Source organism: Moschus berezovskii, chromosome 5, assembly GCF_049115385.1.
Source record: "Moschus berezovskii isolate FMDL1 chromosome 5, NW_MosBer_1.0, whole genome shotgun sequence".
NCBI classification, from domain to species: Eukaryota; Metazoa; Chordata; class Mammalia; order Artiodactyla; family Moschidae; genus Moschus; species Moschus berezovskii.
In genome coordinates, this window is record NC_142464.1 from 112,590,910 (window position 1) to 112,607,508 (window position 16,599).

The window sequence follows — 16,599 nt, forward strand, 5'->3', positions numbered from 1 at the left end:
TGTTGAATTCAGGAAAACAAGTTTAAGTGGTTTAAATTAATGAACTCCTTTCACATTGTTCTTACCCTTTCTGGGTTGAAACCGGCAGTGGCAACAATGTTTCCCGCATCACTAAGAGTTCTTCCCTACAGTGGGGAGCTGCTCCCCACACCTTCAGGTCAGGTTTAGTCAAAGCGGGGAGCTGCAGGATGTTGTCTTGGGGGACAAGGAGGGATGAAGAGGGAAGGGGAGAGCCTTTTTTCCTTTTTTTTTTTTTTCCAAAGAAAGGCCACTCAAAGAGCTTGTTAGAACTCTGGGACTTTGCTTGAAAACCTCAGTCTGCAGTTTTGGGGGTACCATTTTCCTCCTTTGTAAATCTCAGTTATGTTTTATCAGTTTTTCATAGTCTGCTGTTTAAGATAGCCAGGAGCTAAAGTAGATTAACGATGGCAACCAACATTGATTGTGTGCTTATAAGATGCCAGGTTCTGTGATAAATTCTTCTTGTGGTTGATCTGAATCACCCCCTAGTTAAACAGGGTGTTCTCATTTTCCCCACCTTACAGAGGCTGAGGCTAAGAGAGGTGACCCAGCCTGCCCAGAGTCACACAGCTGGTGGGGGCGGGGATTTGAACTTACTTCCGTCTGCTTCAGGACAGGGCTCTTAATCAGTATTCTCTGCTTGAGCGATCTGTGTCTCAATTCAAGGTGTCTGATTCAGAGGTAGGAGTTTCAACTTCTGATTCAGGTTACAATCAACTTCAGTGTGTACCCTCTGAGAGTGTGCTGAGTGAGAAGGGCATTTGTATTTGTTTTCTGGGGCTGCCTTAACAAATGGCCACAGATACACTGAAGTTTACTCCCTCACTGTTCTGGACGCCCGAAGTCCAAAATCAAGGTGTCAGTAGGGCCGAGCCCCACTGAAGGCTCTCGGGGAGGGCCCTTCCTTGCTCTTCCAGTTTCTGGGGCCTCCAAGCGTTGCTGGGTTTGTGCCTGCATCACTCCAATCTCTGTCTCCCTCTTACACAGCTCCCCTCTGTGTTTTTCCTCTCCTATGCATCTTCTCTTTGTCCTGTGGGGATGCTTGTCATTAGATTTAGGACCCACCCAGTTAATCCAGGATGATCTCCTCATCTTAAGGTCCTTAATTACACCTGTAAAGACCCTTTTCCCAAACAAGTTTCTATTCATAGGTATCTGAAGTCAGGATGTGAACATAACTTTTCAGGAACCGCAATTCAAACCACTGCAGTGTTCTTCATATTTGCACACCAAAGGAGATAAACATCTAGGAAGGACAGGAGCTGCTACTTAGTGAGGCCGACTATGTACCTGCAACAGTTATAATTAGAGTTGTTTATTTTATGCCTACCGTGTGTTAGGCACTTTCCATGTGTTCATTTCACCCTCACAACATCCCCATGATTATCCCCATTTCACAGATGAGAAAACTGAGGCATAGGAAGAAATCAGGTAACCAAACCAAGGTAATGGAGCCAGTGAGTGGTAACCTTGGGGTCAGGACACAGCAATCCAGTGACCTTGCTCCTAAGCAGCCTGCCTGTCTGCTGTCCCCTTCTGTCCTCACAGTTCCCCTTCTAAGTGGAGGTGCCTGCATCCCCATTTTACAAGTGAGCCTGAAGCCCGGAGAGGTCAAATACCCTGTCAGAGGTCACACAGTTCACCAGCGGGGGCTTAGTCTCCAGTTCATACCTTCTTACTCCATGCCTCGTGCTTTTCCCTCTGTGGCAAGCTGTTGTATAGCACATGGCTCTAACCTTTGTGTTGGGCAATCAAGGCAATATGCACATCCTTACATATAGGCTTGCTCATGGCGGGCATGCACAAGTACGTGTCAAATAATACCATGTCATAAAGACTCTATCCAGAGTTTGTTGAAACCATTCTTACTGAAGTGTTAGTATTCTTTTCAGAGGTTTTTTGTGTACCTTATCTCAGATAGACTTTATTCCTAAATTCCATGAGGATAATCACTGTAGTTGAAACTAGTATGATTTTTGTCAATTAATGAAACTCTAGTACTGGGAAATTTTCTCTTTTAACACCTGTGTTAGTTTCCTAGGACTGCTGTTACAAAGGACCACGAACTGGGTGGCTTAAGCAACAGAAATTTATTCACTCACCGTTTTGGAGGCTAGAAGTCAGAAGTCAAGGTGCTGCAGGACTTTGTTCTCTAAGGCTCTAGGGGAGGCTGCTTCCTGCTTCTTCCAGCTTCCGGTAGCTCCAGGGGTTCCTTGGCTGGTGGCTGCATCACCCCAGCCTCTGCAGTCATCTTCTCCCTGTGTTTGTATCTCTTTCCTCTTATAAGGACACCAGTCATTAGCGCCCACCTGACTCCACTGTGACCTCACCTTAACTAACTATATCTGCAAAGACTCTATTTCCAAATGAAGTCGCATTCCCAGGTGGTAAGAAGGGCATGGATTTGGGGAGGGGGCACGCCAGCATAGAGCCCTTCCTGGGGCAGTTTCCCAGCTGTTGGCTTTTGTGTCCAGAAACAATTGAAGTGTATGGTGTGTGGCAGAAGCTTCCCCTTCATAAGCTTCTTTCCTGTGGGGAATAAGGGATGAGGCTGGGTGAGCTGGGGCTCACGCGGAGGCTCTCACATGGGGTGACCGAAGAGCTCTGGGAGCCCCAGAAGCAGCCAGTCGGTTCTCTGACTGTGGGACTGCTAGAGATGTCAGAGCAGGGGGCGGAGGATGGAGCGCCAGCCGCATACAGGGAGTTAGTGTCGTGGGTGAGGACTTGGCTGACAGGGGAGAGGCTACAGATGGGAAGAAGAAACTACAGACTTCCATGGTGACTAGGGGAGGGCGAGTCTGTAAAGTAGATGGAGACAGTCCCATGGAGGGCAGGAGGGCGGGGGGAGTTGATGAAGCGGGGAGTGGGTGAGAGTGTCAGATGGGGTGAGGAGAGAGGACAGAAAATTGTCCGGTGAGTTTGGGGGCCAGGAGAGGCTTGGAGACCTTAGCGAGAGCTGTTTGCTGGAGGGTTGCAGCCCACTTAGTATTCTTGCCTCGAGAATCCCGTGGACAGAGGAGCCTGGTGGGCTGCTGTCCACAGGGTCGTGCAGAGTCGGACACGACTGAAGCGACTGAGCATGCATGCATGCTTTGGAGAAGGAAATGGCAACCCACTCTAGTATTCTTGCCTGGAGTGTCCCAGGGACAGAGGAGCCTGGTGGGCTGCCGTCTATGGGGTCGCACAGAGTCGGACACAACTGAAGCAGCTTAGCAGCAGGAGATACAGCCAGATGGGAGTGGGGGGCAGGAGGACAGCCAACTCCGACCAAGCTGAGCCGAAGGGGGCAGCGTAGGCGAGCGGCTGGATGACCCTGCACGGTCAGGAGTGTTCTTGCCTGGAGAATCCCAGGGAAGGGGGAGCCTGGTGGGCTTCTGCCTATGGGGTCACACAGAGTCGGACACGACTGAAGTGACTTAGCAGCAGCAGCAGCATGAAGGTAAGAGAGAAAGAAACAGATCAGTTTCAGGGTAAGTGTCTGGTTGATGATATAGGTTGAACCCTCAGCTCTGTGCTTCTCTGTGCTGGGGCCGGTGATTGACAGGGGAGCAGGGCCTGGGCTGTGCCCTGCGGTATCTCTCTGCCCTGTGTTGCCGAGTCCAGCCGCCCTGGATCCACGGAGCTGCTGAACCTTCCCCTGGGCCCGAGGCCAGCCAGGGAGAGCTCTCCTTGGTCGCAGGCCCCTATAGTCAGCTGCTTGTTCTTTCTCTTTTCAGATGGATGAGATCAAGGGGAAAGATCGTGTGATTCTGGCCTTGGAAAAGGAGCTCGGCGTGCAGACTGGGCAGACCCAGAAGCTGCTGCTTCAGAAAGAGGCTTTGGATGAGCAGCTGGTTCAGGTCAGAGAGGCTGAGCGGTACCACGGTAGTCCAAAGAGAGAGCTCCCGCCCGGCATAGGGGACATGGCCGAGCTCATGGGCGTCCAGGTGAGGGGCTCATGATGCACTGGGGCCATCGCACCGACCGCCTACCCGTCATTCCTCCCACTGGTCATTGTTCAGGCGAACTTGCCTGCCTGACTTCCCCCATCCCTCCTCCTTCCTTCCCATCCATCTGCATACCCTTCCTTATCTCCCTTACCCATCCCACTACATGTGCAGATATTCACTGCCGCCGGGCCCAGTGCTCGGCACAGGGAGTGCAGAGGTGAAGAACAGGCTGCTCTTGCCTCTTGTGGTCTTAGAGTTCAACTGAAAAGAAAGAAATGAAAGCATGAGTGCCAAGTATCCAGTAAGAGCTCAGAAAGGGGCCCAGTGAGGACAGTACGTGATTTAAAGGCAGAGCCCCCTGCCCAGGAGAGGGAGCTCAGCCAACAGACAGGGCACCTGGGGCCACAGTTGGTAGTTAAGAGGCACAGAGGAGGCCGAAGCTGCAGGCATTCACTCATTCACTGAATACTCAAGTGTCTGTCGGGCGGGCTGTGTGCAGACACCACGTGAGGTCCTGGCATCTCATTGGTGAGCGAGGTGGGCACCGTGCCTGCCCTTGAGGAGTGTCCTGGCACGTCGGTGATGTGCCTTCATCAGAGATGCTCGGGGAGCAGGGGCTGGGTTGGAAGGTCCCCAGATCTTCAGGAGCCGCTGGAGGGTTTGCCGTCTCATCACCCTGGAGCTGGTCTTCCCACATGTTGCTTGACTTGGGGGAGCCCCAGCATGGCTGACAGTCCCCCTAACGAGGAGCTCACCTTTGTCCTGAGAGTTTTCTGAGAAGGGTCCATGAAGCGCTCTGACTCAGTTAAGCTTTTTCAAAGTACATTCGTGTCTTGATTCTATTTTAGGATCAACATATGGATGAGAGAGACGTGCGGCGATTTCAGCTAAAAATTGCTGAACTGAATTCGGTGATACGGAAGCTGGAAGACAGAAATACCCTCTTGGCAGACGAGAGGAATGAACTGGTAATCAGCCCCCCACCATCTCAGAGGCAGATGGAGCCTGCAGGGTTTGGGAGAGCAGTCCTGGGGCCACAAACCAGGCTCTACACAGGAAGTTAATACCCAGGCCTTCTGGTTTTCTCTGCTTTCCCCTGATTTCTTCCTGATTAAAAATCGAACACACGCTTGTTGAAGAGACCTGTTAGTACCCTTAGTTTCTGCAGGAATTTATCCTGAGCTGACAATCAGAGAAGTTCAGTGAGGGGTCCATGGAGAGGGTGTTCATTGCAGTGATGTCTCTATATAGTAGCAAACAAAACTGAACCAAAATGAAACCAAACCCCACTTGTTTGATCCTCAAGTAGTGATCAAAATAATTATGGAACATTTATGCAGTGAATTGTATGCAGTCATTAAGAATGGTGTTTTAGATCATATTTAACTGCCATGGAAATTTGTCTGCAGTAAATTAAATGATAAAAGTGGTTACAGAACAAAAACACATTATCATCATCCTGGATATTGGAAGTTGTTTTAGGTGGTGTGATTATGGACAGTTTTTATTTTTTGCTTATCTGTTTACTTTCTTTTGCATAGAAGTTCACATAGTTCTATTTTTAAAGGTAGTGAATGTGAACTTCTGGTTAAAAAAAAATCTCAAGTAAAAATAGTAATTTCTTGAAAATGCAGGATAAACAAACTAATTTTTATGGAGTGGTAGTCAATATATAAACTTCTTGACAAATGCCTCATAATATTTCTCTTTATTTGAAATTTTACTGTAAAAGTAAGTGTATCTGTATTTTTGAAACATGGAGATAAAAAGTGTTAAGAAGTGTCACTTCTTCATGGTTTTAACAGGATCAGAATAATTTCATTTCCTTCCAGTATTTTTAAAGGCATATTTTTACATAGCTTTCATCAGACGGTCCATCTCATACTATGTCTCCACTTATTGGGTAAATATTCATGAGCTTAAAAAAAAAATCCTTCATGAGAGGCAAAATAGTTTACTAAATGGATTAGAGCTGCGTAGCAGCTCCCCGCTAGCTGTCCTGCTTTTCTTAGAGCTCTCTTTACCCGCGGCAGTGCTTATGCGTCCATGCTGCTTCCTCAGTTCGTCCCTCCCTCTCTTCTCCCGCTGTTTCCACGAGTCTGTTCTCTATGCAAGCATCTCTATTTTTTCACTACAAATAGGTTCCTCAGTACCATTTTTCTAGAATCAGTGTATATTCATTAATATGCAATATTTATTTTTCTCTTTCTGACTTAGCTTCACTCTGTATAACAAGCTCTAGGTTCACCCACCTCACTAGAGCTGACTCAAACTCATTCCTTTTTATGACTGAGTAATATTCTGTGATTCATGGGGTCGCGGAGAGTCGGACACGACTGAGCGACTGAACTGAACTGAACTGAATGTTCCATTTTACATGCATGTGCTACAGCGTCTTTATTCATTCCTCTGTCAGAGGACATCTAGGTTGCTTCCGTACTGTAAATAACAGTGCTGGGATCTTAAAATCATGAGATAACTACTGTTCACAGTTTGAAGTGGTTCTGACATGCTTTTCATGTTTATGTGAATGTCTTGACACTCGTGAAGAGCCTTTTTTGTTGTTATTTTATGGTTACACACAGGATAGTTTCCCTGCGTATTGTTGTTCTACAACTTGCTTTTTTCCCTTGATGGACCAGTTACCCCATTTCCCAGCAATGCCTGAAGATCTCCCTTTGTCTTTGTTAACAACTGTGTCGAACTCTGTCTGTGTGGTCAAACCGTGGTTTATTCAACCACTCCTCTACTGGAAAAGATTTAGGCTATTTCAAGTTTCTCTGCTATTGTACACATTGCCACACAGAAGATACATTTTTGTTTTCACTCCCTTGAACCTTTATTTCTGCAGGATAGATTTCTAGAGGTACAATGTATGAGTCAAAGTACATTTTACATCGACTGCCATCCATGTTTCATCTCAACTTTCACATCCTGGTGACCCAAAGCAGAGGTCTGCAGTAGGTCGCTTGTGTTTGTTCTTGGTTCTGGCACTTTCTGTGTGACCTTGAGCACGTCACCCCACCTCTCTGTGGCCAGGTTCTTTGTCTGTGAATTGGGGATGCGAAGGAGCCCCTCCTGGGATCGAGGTGCGGGTTGCAGGAGTTGGGAGGCCTGGACACATGGTGAGTGCCTGATCGATGCAGTGGGTCTTGCACCTGTTGTCATGTTGATGAATATTTCAGTTGTTTCTAATTTTCATCCATTGAAATAACCCTGCAGAAGCTATCCCCATGCATTTAGTTCTTGCAACAGGTGTCTTAGGCAGATACTACCATTGCTGTTCAGTCACTCAGCCATGCTGGGCTCTTTGCAACCCCATGGACTGCAGCACACCGGGCTTCCCTGTCCTTCCCTAACTCCCGGAGTTTGCTACTATTATTCCCATCTTACAGTTGAGAAAACTGAGGCTGAAAGTTTGGCTGTGGCCTTGCCGCTAGTGTGTGTGTCACCAAGGACGCTGTACACGGAAGGAAGAAGCATGGATGCTTCTAGTTGTGCAGTGTCCCAGTCCCTGCTCTGCATCCCCCTCCACCATCATTCCTCGTGTCTCTGTCTCACTGGACTGGCCTGCACACAGCAGTCAGAGTGATGGATTGTTCTAGAAGGCAGACCGGACCACAGAATGCTTGTGCCTCAAAGCCTTTGGCTAGCGGATGGTGGGTGGAAGGGCTGGCGAGCTGGGTTGGAAACAAGTGATAGCTTATCTTCCCATCCCCCACATTCCATGTTCCCACCGCCGTCCATGGAGCTCCTTGGACGCACCATGTTCTTGCCCCTTCTGAAGCCCTGAAAGTGTGCCTCCCCGGTCTCCAACATCCATGAGGACCTGTCTCACTGTGTCCTTACCTCTGCTACCATCTTGGCTGTCTCCCCCCATCTCTTGGACGGTCACCCCCATGGTGTCTTCCCTTTGACACAGCCCCCAGGACAGGAACCGGGCCCAAGAGGGGCCCTCCAGATGCTGACCAGATGAGAGCTTGGGGGGACATCCCACCAGTCACAGGGACCATGCTCAGAGGACTCGGGGAGCAGCTCAGGGCCGGGTGCTACCCCATCTATCTCATACCCGCAGCACTGAGCTGGGCCCAGGGATCCTCTGTTGTCTGAAGAGTGCTGAGCTTTCAACTAAATCTGTACCTGCGGAGAAATGGTAGCCAGGAGGAGCTAGATGGCTGGACTGACCTTCATGCATGTGAACCTTGACCCCTGGGGGTTTTGCCTGAAGGTGAGGGAAGTGTGGATGCAGCTCAGGTCACTTGCCAGCAGGGTGACCTGAGACAGATCTCTGAGTCTCCGTGTTGGGCTGTACCCCTTCCTCTTGCCTTGCCCGAGGCCTTCTGAGGCTCAGGTGGGAGCCTGTGTCTGGAGCCAGGTATCTGTGGGCTCTTCCTGGAGTTTGCATCATGCAGGCGATGTGGTCGCCGCAGGGGCGACTCCAGCCAGGTGGGATCTCCGCTGACCTCCGCAGCTGGGTCTTAAGCTGCTGCCCTCTGTGTCTGTCTGATCGCAGCTGAAGCGCTCCCGCGAGACAGAGGTCCAGCTGAAGCCCCTGGTGGAGAAGAACAAGCGGATGAACAAGAAGAATGAGGACTTGCTACAGAGCATCCAGAGGATGGAAGAGAAGATTAAGAACCTCACGCGGGAAAATGTGGAGATGGTGAGTCATGGACCCGGAGCCCTTGTCTCCGCCTGGGCTCCTCCAGCCTCTGACCCGAGCAGTCCAAGTTCTCCCGGGCCATCTCCCACCTGCCCCCCACCCCACCCCATCCCTTCTGCCTCTGTTCCCCAGAATTCACAGTGCTGTGGGCATCTGTGCCCAAAGGAGCATGCACCAGGCGGCCTGACAGCGGGTTTGCACCTCTGCTCTGCCATCTCCACCTGGGGTCCTTGGGCCCAGCCCTCTTCTCTCAGCTTCCTCATCCATGAAATGGGATTGAAAACATCAGTGCTGTAGGGGCAGGGGCAGGATGGAGTGATGACACAGAAGGTTCTCACAGAAGACCTGGCACATTGGGGCAGCTCAGTAGGCCACCAATTACAGTTTTGCTCCAAGTGCTTTGAATCAGGGCCTTTGATTTGCTCCAACAAGAATGATTGGTCTTTGTGGTCAGAGTGGTGTCTTGCAGCTGATGGTTTAAGGAATACTCTGAATTTCATTGTCCAAAGTAGCCTTAAGCATGCCTATTGTACAGCTGAGAAGACTGAGGCTCCGGAAGACGGAATACCCTTCTCCCTGTTCCCTGGAAGGTCCAGGTGTGAGTGTGCGTTCTTACCACATGGCGTGCTCTCTTCCCCCAGCACCCAAGCTTTCTAGGCTCAGGGCAGACGTCCACCTCTCCCACCCCATTGCCTGCTAGTCCTTCCTGTCGGCATTGGGCACAGTCAGCCCTGCCTCGAGCCTGACTCTGGTCTGCAGCTGTCTGCTCCTCCAACGTGGGGACCAGGCAGCAGTCATCCCTCCCTCCATACTTCCATCCCGTATCCCCAAGCCCACACTCCGTGCCCTGACGCATGGTGGGTCCCTGCCAAGGGTTGTGGACGAGCGGCCCTGCAGTGTCCTCTCTCCCCTTGGCTTCAGAAAGAGAAACTATCGGCCCAGGCATCCCTGAAGAGGCACACTTCCTTGAACGACCTCAGTCTGACACGGGACGAGCAGGAGATCGAGTTCCTGAGGCTGCAGGTGCTGGAGCAGCAACACGTCATCGACGATCTCTCACTGGTATGTCTGCGCCTGTGCCAGTGCTAAGCCCGCCGTGGGGTGCCAGGAGACATGGGCCTCCAGAGTGACATCAAGACTGCAGGCAATGTGGGGGCGCAGGGGGACTGGGGAGCGTCTCACAGAGCTCATCCTGGTGATGGGGCCTTCCTGCTCCATTCTTCCAGAAAGCAGCCTACACTTGCTTTACACGACATCACCCGGTATCTGGGAGCAGTTTCCATGGTTACTCTTTTTGCTCAGCTCTTATCCCGAGTTTGCTGCCATTAAGAAGCAGCATCAGCCTCTTTTGAAAAGAGTCTCTGGCCTTTACAGAGTGGGTGTGATCGATCTGTCCTGGAGAAGTCTGATGTTTTTTTTCAGCCTATTGTTGCAGACTGTGAACTTGAAAACCAGAACCTTATAATCAGACCGGAATTTGAAGGACTTGCTAAGATGTGTGTGTGTATGTAAGATCAAGGAGGGGGGAGTGTGAGTATGTCTTAAGGAGGTTGAGTGTGACATCCAGAGAGTTCTGCTGCTCTCTGTGGAAGGAGCTTAGGGACCAGGAAGGGAGCATCTATAGTGAGCTTTAGTTGCATCTTAGAAGCAAAGAGTACTTCAAAAAATAGAAAAGCCAGTGACCAAAGCTCGAAAAGACTGACTGTAAGTTGTCCAATTCACTTTGCTTGCCTGTCTCTCCATCTCTGCTCCCTCCTTCCACTCGCCCATCTATACGCCCTCCCCTCCTTCCATCCGCCTTCCCATACTCTCCCTCTCCCGTCCATTCCTTCCTCTCTCCATCCTGCCTTTATTCCACGCCCCCCATTTATTCATTCAACCTTCTGTTCATCTTTGCTTCGTTACACATAAAAGTCTTTATGCCACGTAAGGTGAAAAAACACACCCAATGAAATGATGACAGGGTCAAAAGAAGAATAATAAACAGATAAGACGAGAGAAAATAAAGATGGCAGCGTCAGTCAAGATCAGGAGGGACACAGGGGTGGACCATAAGGGCTGTTGCCGGGCACCGTATTTGTCTCTGGGTTTCCTGACAGCCAAAGAGGATAGGAACATCCTATCAGAAAGGAGATAATCAGGAAGGAGAGAATTTGCTGGTTTCCTCTGGGGCAGAATGCTGCTACTCCTGCTACTACCCCCGTAGGTGCCATTTTTAGTGACAGAAGCCACAGGTAATCACGGTCTCTTGCAGGACAGGTTCTTGCACTTATAGCAAAAGAAGAAGCTGAGAATCAGAGAATCGAGGTGTGTGTCATCTGGCCAGGAGGAGGCCCCCTGGGGATTTGGCTGCAGCTCTGTGTGAGATCGAAGCCACACATTATTTATTTTCTGTTGGGGTCACTGACAATAGGTAACTAGTCAACACTGCCTGAAGTTTTACAGCTTCCAGCCCCAAAGGCAGCCAGGGTGGAGTTTTACAGTACTGGCCAACCTTGGCATTTTTTTTTTTTCTGGGAGGGTCCAAGTCCAGTTCACGGTGTGGCTCTGTAGCTGTCAGTTCTAAGAAGCAGCCATGCCTTGGGTGCTCAGAACCGACCCAGGCCCGGTGCAGACAGGTAGGCGCAGCGGTTTTGTGAGTTACACCCCCTTGGAGCCAGTGGGTCGCTGGGCATGATGTGAGGACTGGCTGAAGATGCAAACAGTTGTGTTTCCTTCTAGGAGAGAGAACGGCTCTTGCGGTCCAGAAGACATCGCGGGAAGGGCCTGAAGCCACCCAAGGTGAGCCAGCGGTGGCACAGCTGCCCTGCTCTGGCTCTATGCCAGGATCTGCAGGGCGGGTGGTCCAGGGATGGGGGAGGGGAGTGAGCAACCCATGGAGGGGCCCTGAAGGCAGACACTCTCACATCTCTGCATGTTTGATGCGGAAAAACTTGTTATAACTACTTCTCAAAGCAACATAAATAACTAGGCCATGGACCTGGTTACTGTCATTTATTCATGGAAGATTTACAGACGTATCCTGTTTTTAGGCCTCTGGGGATGTGTGCCCAAAATTAAAAACATAAATACTTAGACCTTTTGAAGGATTTAAAGGATACCTGGTCTTGTTTTATAACATCTATATATCCTATTTTGAAGAATCAGGGGCTTCAGGCTTTTTTGGAATGATGCAGAATGCATTCTTCCTGGAAAATGTGGTTTTGCCCTTTTTATAGAGACATTGTCCAAATGTCCAGTGAGGTGAGCAGAGGCAGTCTTGGAACACTCAGATGCCCACAGGGACCAAGTTGGAAAGTAAAAGAGCAAATTGGTATATTTTTTTTTAAGATTTTTTTGATGTGAATCATTTCTTAAGTCTTTATTGAATTTGTTACTCTATTGCTTCTGTTTTATGTTTTGGTTTTTTGACAAGGGGGCATGTGGTATCTTAGTTCCCCGGCCAGGTGTAGAACCCACACTCCTGCATTGGAAGGTGAAGTCTTAACCTTTGAACTGCCACAGAAGTCCTGCAAATTGCTATTTTTTAAAAGGCCTTTGTTTGCGTTAACACCTGGAAACATTTTTCACTTCCATGAAGTTGTGGGCCTGGTCACCTTCTTATTAAACCAGATGCCCCTCCTGGTTTATCTTTTGGTAGAGATATGGCTATATAGAAATATTCCTCATGTATAAAGAAAACAGCCTTGCAGATGTCTTACCAAATGACCACAGATATATGGCTTTGGTGTCAGCGTGACAATAGGGAGTGGTGGTGACTGTGAAAAACTGGGTCCAGAATATCAGCTGCTGTAAGAAAGTGAGCCAGGTGGTGTCAGATAATTCGGTCATTCAAGCGACGTGGAAATCTCTGCATTAGTTTCCTAGGACTTCTGTAACAAGGTACCACAAACTGAGTGTCTTAGAAGAACATGAATGAATTAGCTCAAGGTTTTGGAGTCTAGAAGTCTAACATCAAGGTGTTGGCAGCATGATCCCCACCTTTAGGGAAATGCTTCTTTGCTGCTTCTTAGCTTCTGGGGATTTACTGGCAACTTGGTATTATTTGACGAGACTTTCCTTGTCTTCGGTTCAGTTCAGCCGCTCAGTCGTGTCCAGCTCTTTGCGACACCATGGACTGCAGCTCGCCAGGCCTCCGTGCCCATCGCTGTCCACTCCTGGTCTTAAAGCTGCACAACCTCAGTGTGTACTTTTGTTGTCATGCGCTGTTTTCCCTGTGTGTCTCTGTCTTTGCGTAGCCATCTTCTCATAAGGACATTAATCACATTGGATTAGGGGTCCACCCCAATCCAGTGTGCGCTCATTTTAACCGATTATTGCAATGATTCTATTTCCAAGTGAGGTCACACTCTGAAGTCCTGGGGGGTTAGGGCCTTAATATAACCTTTTGGGGGTTTCAGTTCAACCCATAACACTTTTATGTAAAATTTCAGGATTTTGAATGTTGGTACAAATTGTTTATAGGACACTCTGTGGGCCAAATAAAATATATCTTGAACCAAATTTGTACGTTTGGATAAATGTTTATTTATAACATCTCATCTCATTTAATTGTCATAGCAACCCTGTGAGGTTGGTGTTCCTTTTTTTATTTTAAAATTACAGAAAGTATATAGGTATAAAATATAGAAATGAGTCAAAGAGGAAAAGTAACAGACTGACATTTAAACTCAAGTCTGGGACTCCAAGGCCCAAGCTTATGCCCCCAAATCAAGTTGAACAGGGTACAAGTCTCTATGCACAGACATTAGACTCTCAGAAACGGGAAGTGGTTCAGCAGAACTTGGTTATATTTAAACATATATTTTTATTATGGAAGTAGTACAGCCACATTATAGACTATCTGGGACATAGTGGCCCATCACGGCAGTGCCTCCCCGGTGCAATCAACAGTGGCATTTTGATGCAATCTCCTCCCCCCATCCTTGTTCCACTTCAATTTTTTAGATAATGTAGCTGTAATTGTAGAATACATTTTTGCACCCTGGGTTTTACTTACTATTGTACTATAAAGCATTTTTCCATGTTATGATGCTGTCATCATAAATATGAATTTTCAAGACTACATAATCTGTTGAGTGGATGGGCCATAAATTTGTTTAATGTTCTGTGTCCACCAGGCGTGTCTGCTTCCAGCTCCTCACGGTTGTGAATAATGCTGCAGTAAATGTGTCTCCGCTTAGCAGACCGTTCTTCACCAGCCAGTTCCGCTAGATTCCCTGAGTGTTGAACGTTTCATTGAGTGACCACCCTTTCCGTCCTCTTGGACTCCCCGCTTCTGTAAATGTAACCACAGTGAACTCCTTTTGTCCAGAAAACTGTGTCCATAGTCTGGATAGTTCCCATGGATAGATTCCTGGAAGTCTACATGTGGGTCAGAGGGTGTGAAGGCTTCGATCGAGAACATTCAGCCTTCTGCCTGCTGTATAGAAGGATTGTGTCATTTTGCCCAGTTGTCAGTATTATACATGATGGCCATTTTCACCACAATACTTGTTTAAAAAGTAACCACCTAAAGGAATTCAGTTTGTTGAATGAACTGGCTGTGTTGTGGCCTCATATACCCGAGAGAGGGTTTCAGGAAACCCAGTTTTGTGCCATGACTATATTTTTCAAATGTCAGAATATCCAGAATAAGAGATTGTTTCCCTTTTTCCTGTTTCTGAATGTGTCTATGGGAAGAGAACTTTACAAAGGCCTCGAAATGGACTTAGGATTTGCTAGGCTTGCATGTACTGCAGGCAAGCGGGCAGGAGCTGTGTCCTACGCACTGTGTCCTGGTCACTGCCTGGCACAGAGTGGGTGCCCCTAAATAGTTGTTGACCGAATAAACAAATTGCTTTTACTGGAAAAAATGCATTTACCTAACACTGGATCATTCCAGGATGTGGAAGTTTGGTCACTGTAATTACAAGAGTTTGATGGAGCCTCTTGGGAAATTTCCTGACCTGGTTTGGGGCCTTTCCCACTTACTGTGACCACCAGTATCTGCCTTTTTCTCAGGATTCAATGTACAGCTGTTTCCCTTATGCTCCTGCTTAATCCTAGCTAGTCCAGGGCTGGCGGGATGGATGTGTGGATTCATCGGGGACCTGGGCAGGTTTTTAGTCCCCAGGGCTTGCCTCTCAGGCCTGGGTGACTTCCCTTGCTTCTCTCCCACATATCGCAGGGATCAGTATTTTCTTTTCTCTCCTTGAATACTCTTCATTGCACTCTGTCCCTCGTGCATCCATGCGCTGTGTCACTTTGTCCGGGTCTTTGCGTGACAGAGTGTCTTGGTGAATGCACCGAAATTTCCAGAACTTTCCGTCCTTGCTCTCCAGCTGTTGCAAGCCTCCTTGGACTCTGTAGTTCCCTGCGAAGGGGCTCCTCCAGTTTCCACACCACAGCCCAGCTATTGCAGATGCTCTGAGGGCACAGCAGTCATCTTCCAGGGCGGCCAGCATGTCCCCAACAGCTCCTGACCTGTCTCATTGGGCTCCTGGGGACAAGACTGGTGTTGGCTGTCCCTTCCTGGGGACCCTGCTATTAAATTTTCAGCCCTAGGTGGAAGTTGCAGGAGAAGGACACTAAGTGGTTCCTTGGGCCCTGTCCGGGATGCAGGGCTTGCTCTGCGGAAGGTGTGCTCAGGATCTAACTAGAAACAGAGCCCCTGCCCTGAAGTGGCAGGAGGTAGTGGGTCAGCCATTAGAACATGCAGCCTAGTAAGGGAGAGATGTGTCTTAGGGGAGACCCGGGCCATAAAGAACGGCTAAAATCGGTACAGTTTGCTCACTCGCCTTGAAAGTGGAGCTGAGATCTTGGACGAGGCTCAGGAACCATAGCCTGGAGCAGCAGGGAGTCAGACCAGCTCCTAGCTGTGTAGCCTTGAATTCTGAGAACCTCAGTTTCCTGGTTCTTACAACACGCATCATATCTGTGGGATCAAATGAAGCATCTGGCTCCAGGCCCGAAGTGTAGACAGGGATCAGTAAATTATATTATCCCTTTTCTTTCTCCCTTCATCTTACACGAGTAGCTTTCCTTTGGAGGGCCTGTTAGACCCAGATTCCTCGGCCCTGCCTCACCTGCCCCGCCCCCTCTAATTCATGGCTCCCATTTTTTAAAAAGGGGGCTTCCCTATAGATGGTAAAGAATCTGCCTGCAATGTGGGAGACCTAGGTTCAATCCCTGGGTCAGGAAGATCCCCTGGAGGAGGAAATGGCAACCCACTCCAGTGTTCTTGCCTGGAGAATCCCATGGACAGAGGAGCCTGACGGGCTATAGACCACGGTGTCGCAAAGAGTTGGACATGACTGAGCGACTAGCACTGCTACTACATTTTTAAGAGGGAGAGAGTCCCAGTCACAGTGAGCGACATCCCCAGCCTTTGAGGGAGGCTGGGAAACATCAGAGCACCACCGGAGAGTAGGCCCTTCCTGGGACCCAAGCATCAGCTCTGCGGTCCCCTCTCCCGAACGGACCAAGGCTCTGCCGTCACCAGGACGCAGGTCACCCCTGGGGATCTTCTCGTAGGTCAGTCCTGATCCGCGGCTCCTGCATTCAATTGCTCTGATAGTACACCTAAAACCTGTTCAAACTTGACCTTATGCCCCGAGGCCAAGCCCATGGCCTTAGGGGAGGAAGAACTCAGGCACCCGAAGCTGCCCTGGGACAAGCCAGGGAGCCATGCCTTAGCCTGGCCACACGCCTGAGTGCTTTCCGTCACGTGCACGCTTTCTCCATTTTTAAGTAGCCAAAGAAATCCTTTTTCCCCTTTCTGGTCATTTCCACTTGACTTTGTTCCCAGACCACCTTTCCCCCACGGCTCCGTCATCGCCTTTCAGCGTGGGGAGGGCTGGCTCCTGCCTCATTTGCCGAGTTATGAGCAGCCCCTAGCACAGCGCCCAGCCCGCACCGTGGGGCTTGATCGCATGGACTAAGGGGGCTGTTCATCCTTGCAGTCTTTCCGGGGTTCCCCTCCAAGCAGCAGGCAGCCAAGGGCTTTTG

General features: G+C 49.2%; 1 protein-coding gene across 4 annotated transcripts in view; it reads left to right on the forward strand.

Annotated features, from left to right (window-relative positions):
- The window catches only part of JAKMIP1 (janus kinase and microtubule interacting protein 1), a 133,111-nt gene that overhangs the window by 98,886 nt on the left and 17,626 nt on the right, over window positions 1-16,599 (forward strand). For 3 of the 4 annotated variants that reach the window (XM_088836106.1, XM_088836109.1, XM_088836107.1), the window contains 5 exons: window positions 3,738-3,947; window positions 4,799-4,918; window positions 8,464-8,610; window positions 9,532-9,672; window positions 11,332-11,391. In XM_088836106.1, coding sequence (XP_088692232.1) covers window positions 3,738-3,947; window positions 4,799-4,918; window positions 8,464-8,610; window positions 9,532-9,672; window positions 11,332-11,391 — 678 coding nt within the window. The remainder of the gene's footprint in view (window positions 1-3,737; window positions 3,948-4,798; window positions 4,919-8,463; window positions 8,611-9,531; window positions 9,673-11,331; window positions 11,392-16,599) is intronic. The other variant, XM_088836108.1, reaches the window with a different exon arrangement.